The 24,485-nt window shown below is 36.6% G+C and overlaps 2 protein-coding genes across 3 annotated transcripts in view; one reads left to right on the forward strand and one right to left on the reverse strand.

Annotated features, from left to right (window-relative positions):
• Window positions 1–1,907: 1,907 nt before the first annotated feature.
• marveld3 (MARVEL domain containing 3) lies at window positions 1,908–5,331 on the reverse strand. Its single transcript, XM_026215968.1, has 4 exons — window positions 4,736–5,331; window positions 4,219–4,412; window positions 4,019–4,119; window positions 1,908–3,612 (listed from the first exon to the last, which is right to left on the reverse strand). Exons 2-4 carry the CDS (start codon window positions 4,407–4,409, stop codon window positions 2,996–2,998), a joined length of 909 nt encoding a protein of 302 aa, XP_026071753.1. The 5' UTR covers window positions 4,410–4,412; window positions 4,736–5,331; the 3' UTR covers window positions 1,908–2,995.
• A 500-nt stretch (window positions 5,332–5,831) lies between these two features.
• The window catches only part of LOC113051835 (ubiquitin carboxyl-terminal hydrolase 10-like), a 43,393-nt gene continuing 24,739 nt past the window's right edge, over window positions 5,832–24,485 (forward strand). The window contains exon 1 of one of the 2 annotated variants that reach the window (XM_026215967.1): window positions 5,832–6,096. In XM_026215967.1, the coding sequence (XP_026071752.1) occupies window positions 6,076–6,096 (21 nt within the window). In that variant the 5' untranslated portion in view covers window positions 5,832–6,075. The remainder of the gene's footprint in view (window positions 6,097–24,485) is intronic. The other variant, XM_026215966.1, reaches the window with a different exon arrangement.

Consider the following 24,485-nt stretch of genomic DNA (forward strand, 5'->3'; position numbering starts at 1 on the left):
TGTTGGTGTCAAGTGCAGTGTACTGTTGTGGAGAGTGTCTATTGTTTTTCCAGGCAATTATGCTAGTTGCTTTTGCCACAAATGTTGTATTTTAGATCCCTTAAACATTTGTGCTCTGTGCTCTCCTGGCCAAAACATGATGAGGTGAACCTCAAGTTGCTGAAAATGTTGGCCTAATAGAGTTTTCCTTGACATTATATGCAAATAGCCATCAGGTATACATTCATTTGTTAAAGGAACAGCTGAACCAAAACAAAATCTCATTATGTCACTGTTTTAGTTAGCATTGACTTCAAAAAAATCTCTAAATATCCTCTATGTTCCACATAAGAAAGTGAAATCACATGAGAGTAAGTGAATTTTTTGGGTGAACTATCCCTTTAATTGTATGCTTACGAACACAAAGCATATATTCCCGCTCACATTATAAAGTAGATTTTTTTTTTTTAAACAATAGTTTATAACTAAAGGACATGATCGGGGATCTAAAATTCTATCATGACGCATTTTTATTTATTTATTTAATGTTATTAGGATGATTTGTTTGCCAGTAACTTTCTCTGATTTTATTGTAACTGGATTTTGCAACTCGTGTGTGAACACTTAGGCAAAAAAGAGTGAAATAAGTTAAAGGTTAACTTGAAGTTTTTGTTTTTAGTTAACACACTTCCTCCTCTCCCAGATCAAGCAAGCTATTCATAGGTCCATTCCTGTAAAAAGTGCAAACGTTCTAGATTTATCAGTACATTGTTTTGCTTAACAATGCAACCAGTTTCAACCAATGGCGCAAACTTGAGGGTGGGGCTAACTGTTTGTCTGACCAATGACAGATGAGGGAAGAGTTCCAGAAACTTGACTGAAAACTGATCATTTTCGCCACTTCCTTTCAGTTGTGCTAGTGCGCAGAAACATGCTTCATCCTTTTCTTAATCTGACAGAATTATTCATTTTTTGACCAAGGGTGTGAAAGTGCAGTGTGAGCGTGTGATTGTGGTTTTACCCTGGCAGAGTTAAAACTTGCTTTTGAAAGCAAAAATGCATCTTTATCTGGCGTATTCATTGACATTTTTGCACATAATCCCGGTTCGTTCTGGACAGACATGGACTGAGATAAGGTTCCCGTTGTTGACACGCGTGACCAAAGCTTGATCTTCTCATCATTTATGTACATTTTGTTTTTAAGAGACGCTTTAATATTTCCTCTCGATGCCAAGAAGCTGAGGTTTATTTTTGTACTTCATAGTTTCATGCAGATTTACAGGTCCTCCAGAGCCGAATCTAGGATTTAAGGGTTCGAAGGGAAACTCTCACCCATTTAGGTACAATCTTTAAAGATTCTATTCATGTATTTAATGTGAGAAGCATGCCCTATATAAATAATAAATGTATATATATATAAATAAATAAATAAATACATACATACACATATATATATATATATATATATATATATATATATAATGAATATATTATCATGTGATTATTTGTATAAAATATCAACTTTTCTGTTTATTAGAAATTGTTTTAATATCTGAAGCATAATGTATATTATATTTTTAAGTTTCTAATTTAGCATGCAGTAAACTGCTGTATATTTTCATTGTGTTAAATTATTGAATCGTTTTAAGTTTAGGAGATCATTGGAGTCGTTTTGCTGATTTAGTAAAAGGACTAAATGCGAGCACTTTTGCTGTCTGTGAGCTCGGACTGGACTTTTTACTGTGAGTTCTGGCTCAGCGTTTCATTTCAGATGCTGCTAATGCTTCGTTTTGAGCAGAAAGCTGTATTTTTAATTAACTTTTCAGCCAAGTAGCAATAAACATTTTTACTGTGAAACACATGTGTTTGATGTCTCAGACGTTCTATATGAGATGTGTGTGTGTATCACTGATGCACGTCTCAAAATACTTGAGTACCTATTTATTAGATGCACATATAAAGAAGAGAAGAAAATTATTTGGTTTAATATTAAATTACAAACTGTGAGCTATAGTCTCATTGGCATAAAAGACAATACAAACATGATAGTATGATGAATATGTAGTAAATAACATATAAAAGTTTCCTGCAGGTTTTATAATGGTTTCATGATCTAAGAACAAACAGAAAACTTAGAAAATCAATCGAAGGGATCAGAATATTTCTCTATGTTCTCTTAATGTAAAGGTTTAGGGAGAACACAATGAGTTGTATTAGCAAGCAATACTTAAAGTTTGAAAGCACAACTTTCAACTGATCTCCTTTACTTTTTAATTAATTTAAAAAACAGCTTATGGCCCGAATAACCCAAAGACTAGACTATGGAAATATATTTTACTGAACCTTCTGATCACATTGCAAAAAAAAGTGTTGTTCATCCTCAGTATTTTTGATTTGTTTTCCAGTGCAAATTTCTAAAGGTTCTTAAATCAAGATACATTTTTTGAGATGAAAAATCAGTTTAAGTAAAATGTGAATTCACTTCTGGCTCAGAAAAATCCACTTAATTCAAAGTTTTAAACATAAATGCTTAATTTTGTTAAATATTTCAAAAATTTTACATTTGCATGTGAAGTAAACAATTTAAAAAGCTAGTTATTTGTATTGGGAAACAACTTATTTTTGCAGTGAATGCAACATTTAATGCCATGACTTTATGAATTTGAGACCTTCTGCTCTTGATTGAAGAACCTTTTAAGGCCCTGAATTAAGACTTTCAAAGACATTTTCAAGACCTGCAGAAACACTAGTTAATTTTGTGTAAATCAACTCATTCTCAATATATTGTGTTTCTTTTTAATTGATGAATCAAATCTGAAGTATGTTTGTGAAGAATATATGAAAAAAAGAATTTAAAAAAAGATTGCAAGTCCATAACTCTTAAGAGAAAGCAAAGGTTTAACAAAAAAAAGAAAAAGAAAATATAAAAATATATATCATTCTGATACTGTAAAAATACCAACCGAAGCATTTACACTACTGTAGGACCTTCTGTGCTTTCCACATTCGAATCTCTTCATGAAATGGCGTAAATTTCACAGGTTGTCGTCTTCTGCTTCATCTTCCTGACTCTTATGAAGGCTTTGATGGCAAACACGGCGCTTATGAGGAATATAATAACCCCCAGAACCCCAAACAAGCCTCCAGCTATGTCAGCCCCGTTGAGATTGCACTCGAACCCTCTGTGACCTATGCTGCTGTACATGGCTTCCCTCTCTTTACAGACGGGGTCGTTGTAGATCTCCTGCAGCTTTATGAAGTAGAAAGCGAGGGCAGGGATGAAACCGAGACCTATGAGCACATCCAGCAGGGCTTCAGCCAGCAGCAGAGGAGGGAAGCGGTAGGGCATGCGAAACACGCCGAGGGCCAGCGTGGCACAAGCGTAGAGCATCAGCGCCCCGCCGCACGCCATGCTGTAGACGTAAGGGGGCAGTTTGAGCTGGTAGAACTGGTCATCGAGCTGCTGGACCTTCTGCGCCTCTGCTCCGGTGAATGCGTTCGCTCCTCCGTAATAGTACTGGTACAAACCGCCCAAGCTGGCGATATCCCGATACCGACCCGAGTTACTGTAGTTCACTCCAGCACAGATGACAATCAACAAGCTTAAGAAGAAAACCATGACCTGACAGATGCCTACAGGACAACATACGCACATTAAAACAGATTTCAGAAACTATGCAACTTCAATTGGTTTATTCTGAAATAACTCAAATAAAACATGCATGTTTTTTTTCCTGTCCTCTGATAAGCATTGCTCTGGGCTGCTGTTCCCAAAAGCATCAATGGTTTCTTATGATACTTTGGAAAGTGCAGCCCTGTTTGAATGCATTGTCAGAAGTGAGTGAATGCTCTCTGTTGATGATTGATTGGTTCTGTGGATTAAAGCTGTATTAAACTTTTATTGAAAACTACTTCTCGTCTTATATCTCCACCTAGTTTTCTACCATGTTTCATGATATTTTGACTGCTTCTCTAGGTTAGCAAGAGACTGTATCGACGTAGCCGCTCCAGAACCAACAAAATTTCAAAGTGAGTTTACCTCTGCTTGTTATGATGTATTTTAGGTTGTAGAGTGCCCCTTTATGATTGTAGGGTTGACTGTCATCATAGTATGAAGATGATGTCTCGGTGTAACTGGGCCTGTAGAAAATATTACAACAAGCAGGGCAGAAAGTCATACTTCTGCTAAGAACATACACATTTTGAAGGGGGGAAAGAGACATCAAAATCCCTCCTTACACTCCCTGACTGTGATATCGGCTGTCCTCGTACACTCGGGGGTCCCTTTGTGTGTCAGCGTATCTTTGCTTCTCTCGGTGGCTTTGTGATCTGTCATCTCTGTATCTCCGGTCCTCTCTGTCCTCATCTCTCCTGTCTCGACTAGAGTAGTCTTTGTCCCTTGTGTGATGATGCCGGCTTGATTCTGGCATTGCCTGAGAAACAAGGAGATGTCACTGATGTCATGAGTTTAAAACCTGATGCACGTCCAGATTAATATAAAGTCCCCGGATACTAGTGAAACCAACATGACACATTGTTAGTTAACTGATGTGGGTGGTTGTTGTTTTATATATTTAAACAGTCAAAAAATATTATCAGTTGAATCACATTACTTTTCTAAAAAGTGCTTTTGTAAAGTAAACGTTTTATTGAGTTTAGTCGAAAGATGGTCAATCAAATCACCAAAATAAACTAGGTCACGATCTTACACGTAGCCTAACTCTGTAAAGACCCAGTTAATTAACCCGGAGCCTACCTTTTGCTGAAATTACCGAAGTCAGCAGTGATTTGTCTGAGTTTCGTCCAGGTTTCTCGTGTTGTTGTGGACGTACACACCTGTGTGAAACCTGTCTGATGACTCCGCCTCACAGTCGCGTCACGAGGCCACGACACTTTACGCGCGATACTGTTCCAATGTTGCCAGGTACTGGCAACCGTGATCGGTAGTCAAAGTTTCTAAATAAACACGAACCATTTAGCTTACGTGGAGCGTTCATGTAGCCCAGTATCCAACATAAATCATGTTAGGCATAACTGATTAATGGTGTAATGTAAGGGTTTTTGTTTTGTAAGGGTTATAAAGAGAAAGTGTTCTATCCAACAGTTCGTTTCAATAATAATAATTATAAAAAAAACACGATTTACCCGTTTGTGTGCGTCATCACGCTAGCCTACGTAATGTAAATATTTGATCTCTGTTTATTAACATTGCTTAAAAGTACATCATTTTGTTCCCCTTAAAGATAAATTTCCTTCGAGTTAGTTTCGAAGCCACTGTCTTATTTAAAACGGGAAGTTGTTAAGAAGTTGCATAAGAACTACACTGTTGTCCGAATCCTCAAGCAGGTAAGCTTTCATCCTTGTGGTAGTTGTAGTTCTTATTCAGAAAGTCGTTAGCAACATATTAACCACAGACCTTTAATCATAGTCAAAAACAACCCATGGGACATTTCTGAGTAAATTCATGGCTCAAAATGAAAACTATCTGGCAGGTTTTAAGACCACAACAAATTAAACTCCATTCATTTATTAATTTGTGTCATCTTACTAAGTGAAACCAGCAAAGAAATTGACATTAAAGACTCTTTTACTCTTTGCCAGCTTTACAATGTTCATTATCATCCTGGGATATCAAATATTTGGAGGTTTGATCAGAAACGCTACCTGTCCTTGATGTTTAAAAATGTTTATTAAAATAAATATATTATATTATATTATATTATATTATATTATATATAATGGTTAGAACATAATACATACCATAGAGGGTTAAAAAATATTAATAAAAATGTTTCGAGTAAACCAACACAAGTTTGAATTTGCACGTCATTTTGGCGCGCCCACCCTCGAAGCACGCACACGAGCTCTCTGAGAAGGGCGCGCGCGCGTGTGATAAAGATGGCTGCGACGGTGGGGGAAACGGCGTGATATGCAGGAGTAGCGGCACTAAACCCGAGTAAAACCACCGTATGACAGACCATAGCAAAATGGAAACAATGTCACAGTAGGTGTTTACCGGTAATACCAAGTACTACAAACTCACATCACCCCGAGAGGGTATTCATCCTGTGATTGTGGAGAAATCTCAACGCGAGCATGGCTTCGCACAGTAACCAGGTAGGAAAACGCATCTGGCTCTTTTTACATCACGTTTTAGCGCATAATGTCGTCCGGAGTGCACTTCGTGGGCGATATTCAGCTGTCAGGATGCCGTGTGTGTATCTTTGCTCGGAGCGTGTGTTTCTCGGCCACGAGTTTGTGCGTTTCTGCAGCAGCGGCCTGGCCACGCGGGCGCGCTCCTGTAATAACGGTCATCAGCAGGCGAACGGTTCCCCTCAACGCGCGTCTGGCGACGTTTCTACCGGATCTCCCCCGTCTGCCGCGCTCCGCTGAGTACAGTAAGAAACCACGAAGCGTTTCTGCGAGGCCTCTTTAGTTCAAGCGAGTTGAAATTAGTCGTATCTCGTGCGGCTAATGTAATGAGCGAGGCCTGTTGATTGGGGGAGGTATCGCTTCCTGTCTTCAACCTCATTCAAACTCTTTCGCTGGAGTTGTTCGGTTGTTTATTGCGCGCATGACATTCATCACATCTCCAATGACAGTCCGTCACTATCAGAGTCTATTAGACCGGCTTCAAAGGCTGCTTGCTTTGAACGAGGCACAGTGTAACGTTACTAGTAGATGCTACATCATTGTAGCTCTGTTAGCCGCATGCTAAACGATAACACTTGAGTAGTATTTTCCTAAAAGTCCTAAATAGATTCATTGTTTAATGTTATATATAGGGACTGTCATTTGTGTATAAATCATGTGCTGTCTTCAAGTTTGTCACTTCCATAAACTTGAACCCAACCATGTTTTGGGTTGTCATTTGGTTGAAATGGGGACAGTTTCGAGTATTGTCACTGGGAGATGCTTGGCTGCTGTTAAGTGCTGTAATAAGCAATTTGGATCTATTAAACACGCTATCCTGTCAAAGTGTTAGTAAGCCTGGCTTCTTGTCAGAAGAATGTGGTTATTAATTCAATTTTGGCATGTTTTTGTTTCACCTGGTTTAATTTTAAAAGCAGCTTTATAGCTCCTCTAGGTTTATCCTGTCTCTGCCATGTTCATAGCAAAGCTTGCTTATTAAGATGTGAATGTGAATTGACTGTAGAGATATATATATATATATATATATATATATATATATATATATATATATATCCAATGTCATTCTATCAACCTATATTCAGCTTGTTTTTTAACTAAAAAAAAAAAAAAACACTTGTTTTGACTGCATCCGATGCACTAAAGATCATGTTATTCACTTCACTATCTTTGTTTACCAGTTCTTAATTATTAGACCGACTTAAAGCAAACTGCGTATACATGTAAAAGTGTTGGAAGTGTTTGACTTTTATTTGTTAATCGAAAGGTAAACACTATAGTAGTTACACTGTTAGCATTCAGCAAACGCATATTAATATTATTTAAAGAAGTCTTTGAATATCAAATAAATATTTAAATATTCCTTGAAAACTTCAGTAAAGCCTCCGATTAAATCGTGTGAAGTCTCCATGATGGTCCGTCTGTGCAATTTTGATAGGAACAGGAGAGTTTGTCATTCTTCTCACATTCACTAATTGCTATTTACTATATATAAAATTAGTCTTACCCTGTTTTTTTTTTTTTTTTTTCAAGAAAATATTTATTCCCTTTTTTTTTTCAAAACAAACTTTTGTGAAGACAGTTTCTTTAATGGTGAAAATACTATAACAGGATTACAGAATTAAAACTTGTGATAAAAATGTAGTCTGGCCATTTTTAACCAGGAACACCAAGTGTAAAAATGTGGGCAAAAAAAAAAAAAAAAATCTCCAAAAATAGAAAAATTATACTTAAATTTGGGGAAGTTGTTTACCCAAGTGTGACCAAAGTTAATAAGTTGTAGTACATTGTGATAACATGAACTTATATCTCAAGATATATATCTCAAGTTTCATTGTTCATATATTAATCAAATAATTTTTTTTAATAGTAACTCCTTTTTAAATGATCCTTAAGTAAATATTTGAAATGACTTAATTGCAACTTATTTTTAAATTAAATAGTGTGTTAAATCAGCTTCGTGGAGGCCATCGGCCACCCTGCTCTGAGATATTGGCATCGGTCAAATCGGTTGAACACTAATGCACTGCTGCAGTATTTTTAGTCCGACTGGTTTACGTTGACTAACTGTAACTGCTACGACTGCATACACAAGCGTCGAACAGAAGTTGAGTTAAGTATGATTTAGAATAAATTCACAGCCTTGTTGGAATCCCACTTTGCGTAAACAATAGTTTCCTACTTACTCAAGTGCATGCTTGACGTGCATGCTGCGTTTTACACTTAGATTCACTTGGCATCGGTCACACTTTCAACCCATTACAAAGCTTTATGAACTGATGTGTCTATTACTGGTGTGTGACAGGCTTCGCAAGACAATGTTTGCCAGGATTAGGAAGCATTGGATTGAATATGTGAGATGAAATCTAGTGATGAAAGAAGTGCCATCAGTTGAATCAGTACTTGGCTGTATATCTGATTTTATTTTTTTGACCTGCATTGAATTGACATTCTCATTATACTGCTGGTTTGACAGGGCTCTAGAATGCAACCATTTCAGTCACATTTGCAATATTAGGAGCACCAGTGCAACTGACCCAATCAGCATATCGGTTTTTGAGCTCAGTGGAGCTTCAAAAGTAGATTTTTCAATTGATCGTTTTTTAAAATATTTTCGATTCGATTCTCAAAAGCCGCAAATCAATCTTTTCCGGTATTTATTTCAGCACACATTTAAAACAAGATCTGAGTAATGTGAAACATATCTCTTCTATACTAGATGTCACCCTTATTTACCTCGCACGATGTTACAACGGAAAGCCTGTCATTCATTCAGCACTTATGGCGGAGATACCGTTGATGAGAACTAGAGGTCGACCAATATATCGGGCCGATATTTGTCTTTTTTTTTAACATATCTGCATCGGCTGATATCTGTGTTTAGTAGTGCCGATTTAAAGTCAGGCATGTTGGCGGGCAGCCCCGTGTTATTGGTGCGGTGGAAAGTGCTGCTGCCGCATGTGACGGACCCCAAACCAAAACTTTTGTAAGATTCAACAACAGTCCTTGGGAGATAAAGGTACTCAGAGAATTTCTCTCTGTAAATGGGGTGGAGAAGTTGCAGCTCTCACGAACACCGCAGCGTTGAGGGCTCTGTTACTCCGCCCCGCTCACAGACAGCACCTGCATGATTTCACATCGAGCAGCTGTTACTACACAGAGCCGTTGTTAACTGAGAAGCTACGCAAATCCATGTTCATTTTCAGCATTATTTGCGCATCTTCTCAGTTAACAACGGCTCTGTGTAGTAACAGCTGTGAAATCATGCACCTGATGGAATTTACCGCTGATTAGAGAACCGGCTTTACTGATGAGATGCGCATTCGGCCGATCGTGATCAGAGCACCCCTAATATTTTTCAGTTTAATTGATTATCTATAAAATTATATTTATTTCATTTAAATGTATATTTAAGTTAACATTTGTTCCAACAAACTTGAAAAATTCTGCTTGATAAATGCTCTAAAACTTATGTAAATGATGTGTGTGTGTGTATTTGTGTGTTTTTAGCATGCAAATGAAGGGGAAAACTTAAAGATATCAGCCCTAAAAATCGGCAGCACACATCGGCCATCTGCTTTCCTTGACCTCTAAACATCGGCATCAGCTATAGATCTCAATCTCTGAGAACCAATAACAAAGCCATATGCATGATTTGCAATGCTCAGGTGAAATGCTATAGGAATACTATAAATCTGCTGAAGCGTTTGATATCACGCATAAGGCACCATGATTTTCGCAATCAATGAATAAATGGCAGATGGCGCGACACACTGTTTTGTTTACTAACGTTGCTTACATACTAAAGTGTGGACGATGCTTGCGGTGTTTTCAGCTTCTACGGTCTCACTGTGATATGAATAAACGAATAACATCTCCAGCTGCTTTGAGATTCACTTCATTGGCATTTTACCATTTAATTTGAGAAAGCTACCATCATATCACATACACAGCAGCTGTAAGTTCCTCAAGGCAACCCGTCAAAATAAGTTATTACTATATAGCAGTCTTAAAGGGATAGTTCACCCGAAAATAAAAATTGTCATTAATAACTCGCCCTCATGTCGTTCCAAACCCATGAGACCTCCGTTCATCTTCGGAACACAGTTTAAGATATTTTAGATTTAGTCCGAGAGCTCTCAGTCCCTCCATTGAAGCTGTTTGCACAGTCTACTGTCCATGTCCAGAAAGATAAGAAAAACATCATCAAAGTAGTCCATGTGACATCAGAGGGTCAGTTAGAATTTTTTGAAGCATCAAAAATACATTTTGGTCCAAAAATAGCAAAAACTACGACTTTATTCGGCATTGTCTTCTCTTCCGTGTCTGCTGTGAGAGAGAGTTCAAAACGAAGCAGTTTGTGATAGCCGGTTCGCGAACGAATCATTTGATGTAACTTGATCTTTTTTAACTTAAATCAAGGACAATCATCGCCAATGACGGCATTATGCAGAGCGCAAAAGAACCGGTGAACCGTTTTCTTCAACCGGTTTATTGAATCGAACTGTCTGAAAGAACTACTGGTCATTATCTGGCTCGGCTCTGGGTTTTTAAAGCACCATTTCAGTTATTTAAATAATTTTTATATCTATATTAAAAAGTTTTTTTAAAACATTAATCTCAACTTAAATGTATTAATTTAATTGCACTCATTCTACCTCTGAGGCTAACATAACATCTGAAAAAATCTGAAAATATACCTACAAGCCATTTTTGTGTTCTTCTGTGCAACCTCTGTAGTACAAATTAATTTTAATACGGAATTCGTTTGGTAACTTATTCTTGTTCTGGTCTACTTGTTCTTATTTTGTATTGGTTAGAAATTGAGAGCCTATAAAAAATAGGTTTTTTACTTTAGATGACATGCTTTTACTAAATTTTAGTTAAAAGGCATTTCAAAGGTAAAAAAACAATCACGATGATAATCACTTTAAAGAGTTAGATATCATCTCATATTGGGAAAGCTAGTAAGTGCAGAGCCCTGCCTGAGCAATGTAACTGTCTTGCCATAGCATGCTAAGAAAGGAAATATCTGAAAGCATTTGGATGTGACAGAGGTCGTTTACGGTGATAGAAGAACTTGTTATGCAGCTTTTCTTTCTTTTTTTTTTTCTTTTTTTTTTAATGAAAGGCCTGAAACCAGAAAATCCAGTGACTCCTCTGGTTTGTCCTTCTCTGTAGGGAGATTTTACATGAAACCACATTCACTGTAGCTCTTGCTTTGTCTTCATAAAAGGGGTTTAGTAGTTTAAAGTACTGGAATATAATCACATTTAAAGTTTTCAAAACTACTTAAATTAACGTGTTGCATATAAATGCATCATGTTAAAGTCAGCATGGAACAGAGGTCAGACGTGATCACATTTTCTTCCCTGTTGTGAGAGATATCTAAGAGAAACTGCTTCTCAAACAAGCAAGTAATGTAGGCCTGGACTTCATTTTATCTGTCCAGTATTGATTGGATTGTTCTCGTTTGCTAATTGCTGCGATCTCATGTGAGTGACAGGTTGCTGGAATAGTGGGATTTTTGTCCTGCCCTCGAACCGGTGCAAACGTCATCAGGAAAGATTTGCTGTTTGGCGAGGCAAAGTGGAAGAAATGCTTATGATTTAAGATTATGAGGGCATGTGAGTTAATCATTTATAATCTTTGCAGTATTCCATAAACTAATAATAGTCGATTTTGATTTCATGGTGACTTTCAACACTTTTGTTGCGTGAGGGTCACCCATGGCTCTTTCTGATTCACAGAAGAGAGTGTCAGTGTGCTATCACCAGAGCATGTTGAAATAATGCAGATGGCTAATTTGTGGTAATCCCCAGTCCAAATGAACAGCGATGGGGAGCTTAGTGTGGTACGTGCGGCACGCCTGTGGAAACGGGCAAAGAGACATTCTTTCTGTTGTGATGGTACTCGCCATCCAGAGGCCATTGGATTATGGCTTGCCGTTTGTCTCTTGTGGTGCCAGTTCAGCAGTGTACGTCGGTGATTTGAAAACAGTTGCATGTGCTTGAACTGCAGTTTCTTTTTTTTCTTGCTCTGCCTTTTCATGCAGCTAGTTGTGAATGTGAAGGGCTATTATGTGCATGCTTGCAGAGCCTGTTGAGTTTTTCGTCTCTGACACTTTCAGTTCCCCTAAAGACTAGCATGAACATGAAGTTACTAAAATGTGAGCTTTTTAAAACCATTGCATAGTTGCTTAATGGTCAGTGTAGTGATTAGTCTTAACTAAGTGCAGTAGTCTTTCAGTTACGCTGTTAGTGCTTGTAGGATTAAGGTAATTATACCCTTCACAGAGGAAGCAGGTTATCTACAGTGTGGTCTGACCATTATAGGACCAGATGCCATGTGTTAAGACAAGTACTCACGAGACAGCTTTAGGCCTGCAACCAGTTACCAGCCTTGCTTAAAAAAACCTTTAGTAATAACCGTTACTTCAAAGGGCTTTCATAACTGAACTCTAGTGCTGCAACTAACATTTTGATTATCATGTAATGGGGATGGTCTTATTGACGGATTAAGTTAACCGAAAGTAAGAATTTTGATTAATACTAGTTAAACGGTTTAAAATGTTTCAAGTGTTTTAAGTTTGCTACATTAAAGAAAAATATCCTAAACCTATTTGTCAACTCATAGTGGCGTGTCTATATGTGCAACCACAAATGCCTACAGACATGTTCCGTTGCACAGGCACCTGCTCCACTTTGCCTTAACTGAATTAGTAGGCAACACAATGGTAAAAGGCAATATTGTATAAGTGGTTATCAGAGAGTGAATCTGTGAGTGAATGTTTTCAAATTCTGAATGGGTTATAGCCTAGAAAGCATGCAGAGAGTGCTCCCGCTCATAATCTTTAAAAACCGTCACTCATCTCAGTTCTTCGTTGTCTCACGAAGGTCAGTTATATTCAGTGAAGCTCTACACTTCTGCACTGTTAATCTCTTATTTACATTGTGTACATTTTATTTGTTCTAATGAGAGGATTCGTGAGTATGCACAACTCAGAAACACACTGAACAAAACACTGGCCATTGCGTTCATGAAATCAACAGATTGACTTCAAGGCTCAACACTGCAGAAAGGTTTTTTTTTTTTTGGAATTGTTGCGCTCCAGACTATGCTCTACAGGACATAGACGTAGATATTCATTTTTAAAAATGTAAACAAGACAAGTTGTGCACTGAGCGTAGGCCTGCTATTTATTGTTTGCCTTATGAGAAAACACTTGGTTCTTAAAAGCGCATGGGATTCAGTGTTTTCTCATTTTGTCATCTTAATTTAATTTAATTAAATATTTTTTTCCTTTGTTCTCAGAAGCGCTACAGGTGCGTGATATGCGACTATGCATCCCTATCATGTAATAAGCCTGCAACCTTAATTATGCAGAACTCGAAAGGGTTAGTTCACCCAAAAATGTTATTTAGGCCATTAATTACTCACCCTCAAGTAGGGATGAGCCGGTAGAAGACACACACACACCTACTATCCACCGCATCCCAGTTCTGTGTTCGGAAAGGAAATGAAGAGTACGGAAACCCTAAACCCTATTACTTTCACTTTTGAGATTTGTGATCACAAGACATACGTCAGAGCGGTTTGATTGGTTTATAACAGAATGCTGTGCTGTGATCTTTCATTGCTGTGTAACAGTGTCATTAGATCAATACTGGTTTATGAATAAAACTGGTCTGAGCTTGGACCAGTTTGCATACGCTGTGTTAAATTAGGGCTGGGCGATATGGAGCAAAAAATATATCTCGATATATTTTGCTATATCTCGATATACGATATTTATCTCTATCTTTACAGGAAAAATAACCCCCAAAAAACTACTGCAAAAACAAATACGGCAAATATTACATGTTAAGGGGCCTATGAAACATTATTTTTTTCTTCACCATATGTTTTATTATTACCCAATTCTGTGTTTTAGCATGTGCAATTATTTAAATGCATAAAAACAACTTAATTAGTTAAAAACAATTCTTAAAATAGCCTTATGTGAAATGTTTTTTTCCCTTCAGAAATTCTGTGTATTTACATTTTTCTGATTATCAAATGAAGGCATAAAACATTCATTTAATTTCTTTTAATTATTTAAAATTAGGCAAACTTTATTTTTTGGTAAACAAAGGGGATGTACTATTAAAAATAAAACATGGGAGAAATGTTGTGTGATTATTCCTTATAAAATTGTTCGTTTCATTTTAATAGTAGTAGTAGTGGGCTATCTACATTCTGCTGTACAATAGTAATAGATTTCTGTCAAATACTTTTATTTTGACGGGTTTACCTTTACAGTTCTGTGTATGTGATACTACAGTCTATGATGTGATATGAGCTAGTTTTACTCAAATCAAACGGTCAGATGCTCATGAAGTGACTCTCGGTGCAGTTCTGGAGATATTCCTCATGTGTTCACGTCTTTATTTGGAGAGAGGAAAGACAATGAAATCAGCGCGAGCGTTATGCGAGCTTCCGTGTTTAATGATTGAAGACGCGCTTCTGCTCCATTCGTTGACACAGACACGCAGAACATGCAGGATTCATATTTAAATAGACTTTTCCGGGTTAATATTTGCAGATATTAGTCCATTTCGCGATTCGATGTAAGTGCATGACCGACTTTTGATTAATACATCTAAAATTTGACCAATTCCGTGACATTCCGCGTTAAACTGTAAATTCCATTTTTATGACTGGATTCCGCGATTCCGTCTGCGTTTCATTGGGCCCTACAGTAGACATCTGCCTGCCGTTCACCCTACGCCTTAAAACTGAAGTATCTCCATATAATGGAGCCAGTTGTCTTTTTTTTTTGTTGTTTTTTTTTTGACTAGTTCTCTACACGCGAGGTGAGAGGGGACAAAAGCAAGGAGGCGGGGGGCGAGCGAGCGGGGGCGAGCACAGCACAGGGAAGGCAAACAAGCGGCGGAATCAGAATATAAACAATATATCGATATATACGATATGTCAAAATCCATATCGTGTTTAAAAAATATCTCGATATATTTTAAATATCGAGATATCGCCCACCCCTATGTTAAATTAACACATTATTTGATTTATTTCTTTAAAAATATCAAATACAGTATCAAATACATTTCTACTAAATAGTAATATTTCTAGCACAATGGCTTTTATGTAAAAATTGACAGGTTACCGTGAAAACCTTTTAAATTGACACTGGTTTTACTCGAATGAAATGGTAAAACGGAATCGCGGAATCCAGTCATAAATACGGAAGTTACAGTTTAACATAGAATGTCTCGGAATTTGTCAACTTTTGAATGAATCAAAAGTAGGTCATTGCACATCAAATCGCGATATGGACTAATATCTGTAAATATTAAGCCGGAAAAGTCGATTTAAATGTGAATCCTGCATGTTCAGCGTGTCTGTGTTAATAAAGCCCCTTTCACACTGCCATTCCGGCAAATACAGGGGTAAAGTGTTCCTGCAATTGTTCCCTGGTCGCTAGATTTTGCACTTTCACACTGCCAGTGATGACCCGGTATATGTGCGTGCTTTCACACACAACCCTTGAAGATCCCGTAACGACACGTGACATCAGCGCGTGACTTGTAATGTACGAGTCGACAACGCTAGGCACGTTATACTTTCACTGAAGCAAGCAAACGGAAAGTGAGGAACTAACTGATCTCTGCTTCATTACAGTTTGCACATGTGTTTTCATCGCGAACGTTGATCTTCCTTCAAAACAGCCTGTAAAAGAGGCTATCACTTCGACACGGAATTAGATCTGGCTTTTGTTCACACAGCGCTCGTCCCTGGTCGAACTCCGCAATGTTACTAGGTCCCCGACCTGGATTCAATTTGGTAATCAGTCCCGGGACGTGGTTGCTTTCACACAGAAGGCGACCCGGCAATGTTCCGGAAATATTGCGGGTCCGACGTGCAGTGTGAAAGGGTCTTAACTCTCCAGAACTGCTCTTGAGTCACTTCATGAGCATTTGACCGTTTGATTTGAGTAAAACCAGCGTTATACATCACATCATAGACTGTAGTATCACATACACAGAACTGTAAAGGTACGGTAACCCATCAAAATAAATGTCTGGATTAGTTTAAAGACAAGCATTTGCCAGAAATCTGTTACTATTGTTCAGCAGAATGTACATAGCCTACTGCTACTACAACTACAAATTTTTTACCAAAAAACTTGTTTACCAAAAAAATTAAGTTTGCTTAATTTTCAATAATTAAAAGATAAATTAAATGAATGTTTAATGCCTTCATATGATAACCAGAAAAATGTAAATGCACAATTTCAGAGGGGGAAAAATATTTCATAAGGCTATTTTAAGCCAAAAATGTAACAAATTATTTTTGTTTGGCATTTAAATAATTACATATGCTAAAACAAAGAATTAGGTGAAGAAAAAATAAAACATGTTATAGGGCCCTAAACATGTAATATTTGTTTTTGCAGTAGTTTTTGGGGGGTTATTTTTCCAGTAAAGATATCAAAGATATTGAAATATATATCATATACATTTTTTGCTCCATATCGCCCAGCCCTAGTATCGCCACCCCCCATAATAATAATAAAAAAAAAAACATATCGGTCAGGCTTTACTGAAAACCATGCATGTCATGAGCAGTGAGCAGTAGACAAACCTGTGTCTGTGCAATTCATTCACACAGAGACACGCAGAACATTCAGGATTCATGAGCATTGCTTTAAGACATTGTCAGGTTAAAAGTTACATTTCAAATACATCTAAGATCCCTACATTTCGATCATTTCTTTTTTGCTGTCCAGCTGCTGCCCAGAAGCAGCTTTTATGTGAACACACAGTTAGAAACATGTGGTTGGCCTAATCTTGCTTAAGGTACACTAATCAAGTAGTCATTAAATTTTTCCTGTTCTTCTGCTTCAAATGCGTCATGCATCATTTGAGATAAAATGTTCTAATATCCCATGAGATAAAAACTTTGTTCACTTGGAGCATTACATTTTTCTCATCTGACCAGTATCACACATCAGGAGAGAAGACTTTTTCTTGTGGAAAACTAGCATGACTAATATGCAGTTTAAGCATATTAGGGATTTGGAGGTCAGAAGACATGGCAGACATCAGTGTTGATTACAGATAGCATCTTGACCCATGGGTAGCATGGGAAAATATATTGACGTGGTAAAAGATCCACATATTGCAACGGTTTTCACTTTCTATTGTGCATTCAGTGTAGAGCTGCAACTAACGATTATTTTTTTGTCGACTACTCTAATTATTATAATAAAAATAATCGTTAATCTAATGTTCTTTTTTTTGATTAGCTAATGAATCCTTTGATAACTTTACAAAAAAATATAAGTACAACTTCTAATATAATATTTCAACCTTTATTCATTTTCAACCAATGTGGTTGAAGTTTTTACAGTATACAAAAATAAAGAGGCAAAGAGGCAATTTTTACTATGATAAATGAGTTTACGATAGCGCTTATAATTAAACCACACTAGCTACAAAATTACAGTTTAGACCTTAACCAGGAAGTTGGTCACCAGATCACACGGTAACCAGTTAAACCATAACACCGGAGAGCGCCAGGATGTTTTCCTCTGAGGTGCTCGTGCATCGCAGTTGTGCTGCCGTGGTACACCATGTCGGTTTTTCAAAGGGAAAAAATGGCCATTTTTATTTGGCCTCTGTTTGAAGTATTCCCATACTTTTGATAACAGTGGTCTGTTTTTGTGATTAAAATGCTACTTTCTCCATTCCCAGTATGCCATTAAGCGAGATGTAAACAGTGTGACGCGTCGACGCATTTCACGCACGGATGTATTTTTGTAGTCGACATAATCGACGTGTCGTTGCAGCACTAATTCAGTGTACATTACACAGTTAATGAATTGGCACACATTCGATGCATCGTTCAGTATCATTAAACCTCTCTGACTTGTTCTGTTTTAAGCTACATTTTCAATTAATCTGGAGTGTTTGTTTAGTCTGAGGAATTAAATTGAAGTCAGATCACAGATTGTGCCATGTCAGCACACTAAAAAGTGTTGATGTAAAAATCCTCAATATATTCAGTAATGTTTAAATTTCTATGCTCAAACTGTGTTACACATTGGCCAAAGTGAGTGCTTGAAGGGTCTCTCTCTGCTATTGCTTTGTCCTGCAAAAGTGGGACACAAGGGAGACATTGTCATGCTGCATGACTCATCAGTTTCCAACTTGCTCTTTTACTTCCACCTAACCTGATGTTGCAATCATGCAGTAATGATGGCTGCCACGTCCTCACATACCCTTAAACACAGTGCTTTGTGTTTTAATAAATACAGTGGTTATAGAAAAGAATCAGCTTTAAAAAAAGCTAATTTGTTTGGCTTTGCAGCCTGAAATGAAGACACGGTTTTGGTTTATTCATCTGTATTTACTCAGTGCAACTTATAACAGCCCAGTGAAAGAGATAACACCAACATTTCAGAAAGTAATTTATAATGGATGCACAATATTATCAGAACATTATCAGAATCTGCAATATGAACATTATCATAATCGGCCTGATATGAAAAACTGTGCCGATATGCCTTGACGTTAAGACGAATAATTTGCATGTGCTCACGATGTGACAGTGATAAGATCACATCAGCAGTGTGGTCCATGTTGAAGCAAACTTTTGCCTGAATGGTGATTAGATTCATTATTTTGGATCGCTGCATTTAATCAGAGAGAGAAAGTATAGAATAACATATCCAGTGTGCGTTATTAAAAAGTCACTAGCGTGTGCAGTAGCAGCAACAAGACAAATAACATTAAAGCCGCGTTTCCACCGCAGGAACTTTACCCAGGAACTAGGGACTTGGTCCGGTACTTGGTGTGTTTCCACCGCAGGAACCAGGAACTAAATAAAAGTTCCGGGTAAAAAAAATGCCCCCCAGAAAGTCCCTGCTGGCGAGGTGGTACTTTTTTAAAGTTCCGGAACTTTCAGGGGCGGGACTTTTTGGCGCTAAACATGCTGATTGGTTGAGTTCACGCAGCATTGGTTGAGTTCAACCACCATTTATTCGGATCAACATTTTCAAAATATTACTGTTATTGTGTCATGAAATGTAATTTTAAAAGTATTTCAGGCGAGAATGTAGTTGTTTCAAACTCAAATCTGTTGTTTATTTATGAAGACAGCGCCTATTTAAAAATGTTTCGCCGATCTCTGAGACGGTGAGCTCCACGCAATCAGCGGGAGCTCAGTCCTCATGTATCCGCCGAGAAGCAGCCTCTCCTGGGATAGACCTTCTGTGCCGCTGGCTCTGATGTGTCTTTAGTGGTTAAACATAAAATATAATTCAGCTGCGGGGTAAATCTAACAGGTTTTCTTTGGTCTGTATTCAATTTATCTATATGTTAAAATGAAAATAAAAAGGCAAGTCTATATAATTATTTCATTGTAATGGCTGTATATAACGTAACACTTATCCCTGAACTAAGTACATTTCTGCAGCTGTTATTATGTTTAAATGAAAATGAAAGGAGGCATTGGTATTTTATATCCTATTTCGTTTTATTGTAAATATACTGAGGGGAAAATAACAGTAGCCAAAGCGATCGGAGTTCACGCAGCATTGGTTGAGTTCAACCACCATTTATTCGGATCAACATTTTCAAAATATTACTGTTATTGTGTCTTGAAATGTAATTTTAAAAGTATTTCAGGCGAGAATGTAGTTGTTTGAAACTCAAATCTGTTGTTTATTTATAAAGACAGCGCCTATTTAAAAATGTGTTTCGCCGATCTCGTAGACTGTGAGCTCCACTCGATCAGCGGGAGCTCAGTCCTCATGTATCCGCAGAGAGCAGCCTCTCCTGGGATAGACCTTCTGATATGTGCCGCTGGCTCTGATGTGTCTTTAGTGGTTAAACATAACATATAATTCAGGTGCGGGGTAAATCTAACTGGTTTTCTTTGGTCTGTATTCAATTTATCTATATGTTAAAATGAAAATAAAAAAGGCGAATTTATATAATATTTCGTTTCATTGTAATGGCTGCATATACACATTTCCCTGAACTAAGTACATTTCTGCAGCTGTTATTATGTTTAAATGAAAATGAAAGGAGGCAGTGGTGTTTTATATCCTATTTTGTGTTATTGTAAATATACTGAGGGGAAATTGCTGTAGCCAAAGCCATCTGAGTTCACGCAGCATTGGTTGAGTTCAAACACCATTTATTTGGATAATTTTCAAATATTACTGTTATTGTGTCATAAAATTTAATTTTAAAAGTATTTCAGGCGAGAATGTAGTTGCTTAAAACTCAAATCTGTGGTTTATTTATAAAGACAGCGCCTATTTAAAAATGTGTTTCGCCGATCTCTGCGACGGTGAGCTCCACTCGATCAGCGGGAGCTCAGTCCTCATGTATCCGCCGAGAAGCAGCCACTCCTGGGATAGACCTTCTGATATGTGCCGCTGGCTCTGATGTGTCTTTAGTGGTTAAACATAACATATAATTCAGCTGCGGGGTAAATCTAACAGGTTTTCTTTTGTCTGTATTCAATTTATCTATATGTTAAAATGAAAATAAAAAAGGCGAATTTATATAATATTTCGTTTCATTGTAATGGCTGCATATACACATTTCCCTGAACTAAGTACATTTCTGCAGCTGTTATTATGCTTAAATGAAAACGAAAGGAGGCAGTGGTATTTGATATCATATTTCGTTTTATTGTAAATATACAGTAAGGAAAATTGCAGTAGCCAGGACGAGCAGACTGAAGTTATCAAGTACGCTGCTGTTTATAGATTCACCGGACTTGCGTCGTCGCGGACATCACACTCCCCAGAGGAATGCACAAAGTCTGAACCAACTACCGAGGATGCACGTCCAAAATCAGCGTACTTTTTTTTTTTTTTTAATCAGCGGTAATTTGTATTGAGAAACGCGCGCAGACCTACGTCACCAGTCTATTTGCCTAATCTACCCGGTACTTTACACCGCGGTGGAAACACAGAAAGCAACAGGTCTGGGGGGAAAAAAGTTCCTGGGAAAAAAAAGTTCCTGGTACAAATGTTCCGGGTAATTTCGGTGGAAACGCGGCATAAGATTGTGTTTCTTAGTAATTGATGTCATAAAATCACAAGATTGATTTTAAAGGTATAGCTTAAAAATTTAACAATGACACTTGTAAATTAATTTTATACTGATTTATTCATGTATTATTATTATTATTATATATTATTTTCAAATTATGAAAATCGAACACAAGGGGCTCTTTTTTTTTATTAAATCTAACTATTTTGCTTTAGACCTTCAACAAATGTTAAATCTTCAAACAAAATTTTAAGGTTAACACTGCATCTATCTGAATGAAAAAAAATGTGCAAAAATAAAAATTATTTGTTTGAAACATCTGTGCAGGGAGAGACTTGTTTCTGAACAAAAGAAAATGTATCTGAATCGGCATCAGCTATTGGCCAAAATGAGTTAAAAATATCAGCAAATTGGATATCTGCTAAATTTCCATATTGTGCATCCCTACAATAAACTATGGGTGGCAAGGCACAGTCAAAAGATCTCTGGGATAAAGTTGTGGACTGGCACAAGTCAGGAGATGGATTAGAAAAAAAAAAAACTGGTCAGCGAGGCGATCAAAATGCAGACAGCAACTCTGAAGCAGTTGCAGGAATTTATGGCAAAGAAGCAGTCATTGTGTGCATGTGACAACAATATCACAAATTCTCCACAAATGTGGCTTTGTGAAAAAAAAAAAAAAAAACTCAAACCACTCATCGAGAGGCCACATGCAGTCTCAAAGTCACATACAGTTTTGGTTTTACCAATACGCTCCTTGAAGATTGTGAGGCAGATGAGACTAAAATGTACTTATTTTATGGCTGCAACAACTACCGTATTTTCTGGACTATAAGTCACACTTTTTTTCATAGTTTGGCTGGTCCTGCAACTTATATCCAGGTGCGACTTATTAATCAAAATTAATTTGACATGAAACAAGAGTAATGAACCAAAAGAAAACATTCTCTAGGCTCCTCAGTGCTCCTGTAGCCTACCACTGAAAATTCTGAATTTCAAAACTTGCTTAACGTTACCAGCAACTGTTGAACTCGCTGGCTTATGTTAATTTTAGCCTATTCAGCCTCCCGGGTATGTTCTTTATGCTATTGTGTAGCTAACTGTTAATGTGTTATGTTAACATACCGGGCACCTATTCAGCCTGTTCTGTGTACTATTGTGTACCATAAGCTGAATAACTTGTCTTTCCTGATTATCAGTATCTGCTCTTGGTCTTGGATTTTGTTAAATAAATTAAGTTAATATTTCAGTTAAGTTTTCAGTTGTTTTCAGTGGTATGCTATAGGAGCACTGAGCAGCATAGAGGGCCCTCTCGCAGCTGTAGATGGGTGATTCTCACGAAATTGTAGTTTCAAAGATTTCATATATGACATTTAAAAAAATGTTTGTATCAACAAATTTTCTTTTTAAGCATTAAGAGCCGGGTCTGAAGTGTCAGTGAACATAAATTTTAAAAAGTTTTACTGACAATTTAACAACTTTTTGAACATATTTTCCAAAACATGTCCTTAAAAATCTCATTACCGTAACACTCTGAAAAGTCCAGTGATGTGGGGAAAAATAATACATTTTCACATTTTTAAAAATGGTTTATTAACAGTCATGCACAGTTACTTGAAACTCTGGAATAAAATATATTTTTATAATAATATTTTTATGTGATTTTCAATTATTTCTCTCATTACCGCAACACCTTCTGCATTTTGCAGCCAATTTTTTTTTTTTTTTTCAGTAAAAACTGAAATATTTTCAAAATGATGTTGCAAACCTGAAAGAACATAATGTATAGATTCTGCACATACATTTAAAAGCAGACTACTATTTTTCAATTTCTTAAATAAATCTTAAAAGAACACATGTTGCGGTAATGATACATAGGTTACGAAAATGAGGTTCATGATTTCGGTAATGATAATAGGCATATTAAGTATGTGGTATAGTCAAACAAATAATATTTAATGTAGAAAATAAATTAGATAATATTGGCATGAATTATTTTGCAGTGCTTCATAACTAGATAACATAGGGTATAAACACCAGGGGCCATTTTCACAAACTAAATGTTGATCCTAACTCCACATCTTTAGGACTCTTCGACTCTTCTTCGAGTACTTCATAAAGTGTTTTTATGTAAAATCAGCTCTTAAATCTGTGAAAAGTTAGTAGTAGTCAAGAGGACACCTAAATCACAAAGACCAAATCCTAAACAATCCTAAAATGGCTGTTTCCACAGCAATCCAGTTTGGATTTCTTTTACCTTTGTACTAAATCTTACTGTCATATCAGCCATAATAATTCTAGTCTGTTATTTAAAAGGCTGCTTATACATATAACAATTATTTATAATATGCAGACATGTAGAAGCTGACAATTAGCTGAACATATGCTTGTTTAATTAGTGACACTCTAGTTCAAACTTTATTTGAATATTGCAACATTTTTATTTTGAAATCTTTATTTGATTATGGCAACATGATATCTCATTCTACAATATTTCTATTATAAAATAACTGACAGAGACCCATCCCTTATCAGCCAATCACTGTGGGTGTAGTTAGTAATCATGCTGACATCATCCATACCAAAAAGGTCATCCTCACTCTTTTTCTTAGCTTAAGATTTCTCCCCATTCCTTAGTAAAATTCTGTCACAGCTGCTTTATGAATAGGTTTTATGAGAAGCAGTTTAAAGGGCACCCTATGGTTTTCCACAAAAATAAATACTTAATAGTGTAATGTTAGAAAACAAAGAAGACTAATATTAGTTTTATTATTTTAGTCTTATTATTAAAAAATGATTCACAATACATTATTACAAAATAATGTTTTTTATTTTATTTTATATTTTATGTAATAATCATATAATTATGTAATAACTATTTATTAATAGTCACTGACAGTGGGAATGTAGTCTTTGAAAACTCAAGTGGATTTTTTTCTTTCTACTGAAAGAGTTGGTTCTGGTAAAGAGTATACCCAAGTGTGAACCTAAAGTTTTTCCAAAATCGCTCATTCCTCAAAAGATGATTCACAATATATTTTTCTTTTTTCCTTAAAGATGTTCTCATTCAATTTAACCCTAACCATTCTATAATAATTGTTTTTGAATTAGAATTTAAAACTGCTGCATTTTTTCATATTTAAATACACTGCCATTCAAAAGTTTAGCATCAATAATAAAAAATAAAAAAGTTTTTTAAAGCCTCTTCTGCTCATCAAGGCTGCATTTATTTGATCAGAACTACAGTAAAAACAGTAATATTATGATAAAGTGATTATCTTTTTA

Source organism: Carassius auratus, chromosome 32 (genome assembly GCF_003368295.1).
Source record: "Carassius auratus strain Wakin chromosome 32, ASM336829v1, whole genome shotgun sequence".
Classification (NCBI taxonomy): domain Eukaryota; kingdom Metazoa; phylum Chordata; class Actinopteri; order Cypriniformes; family Cyprinidae; genus Carassius; species Carassius auratus.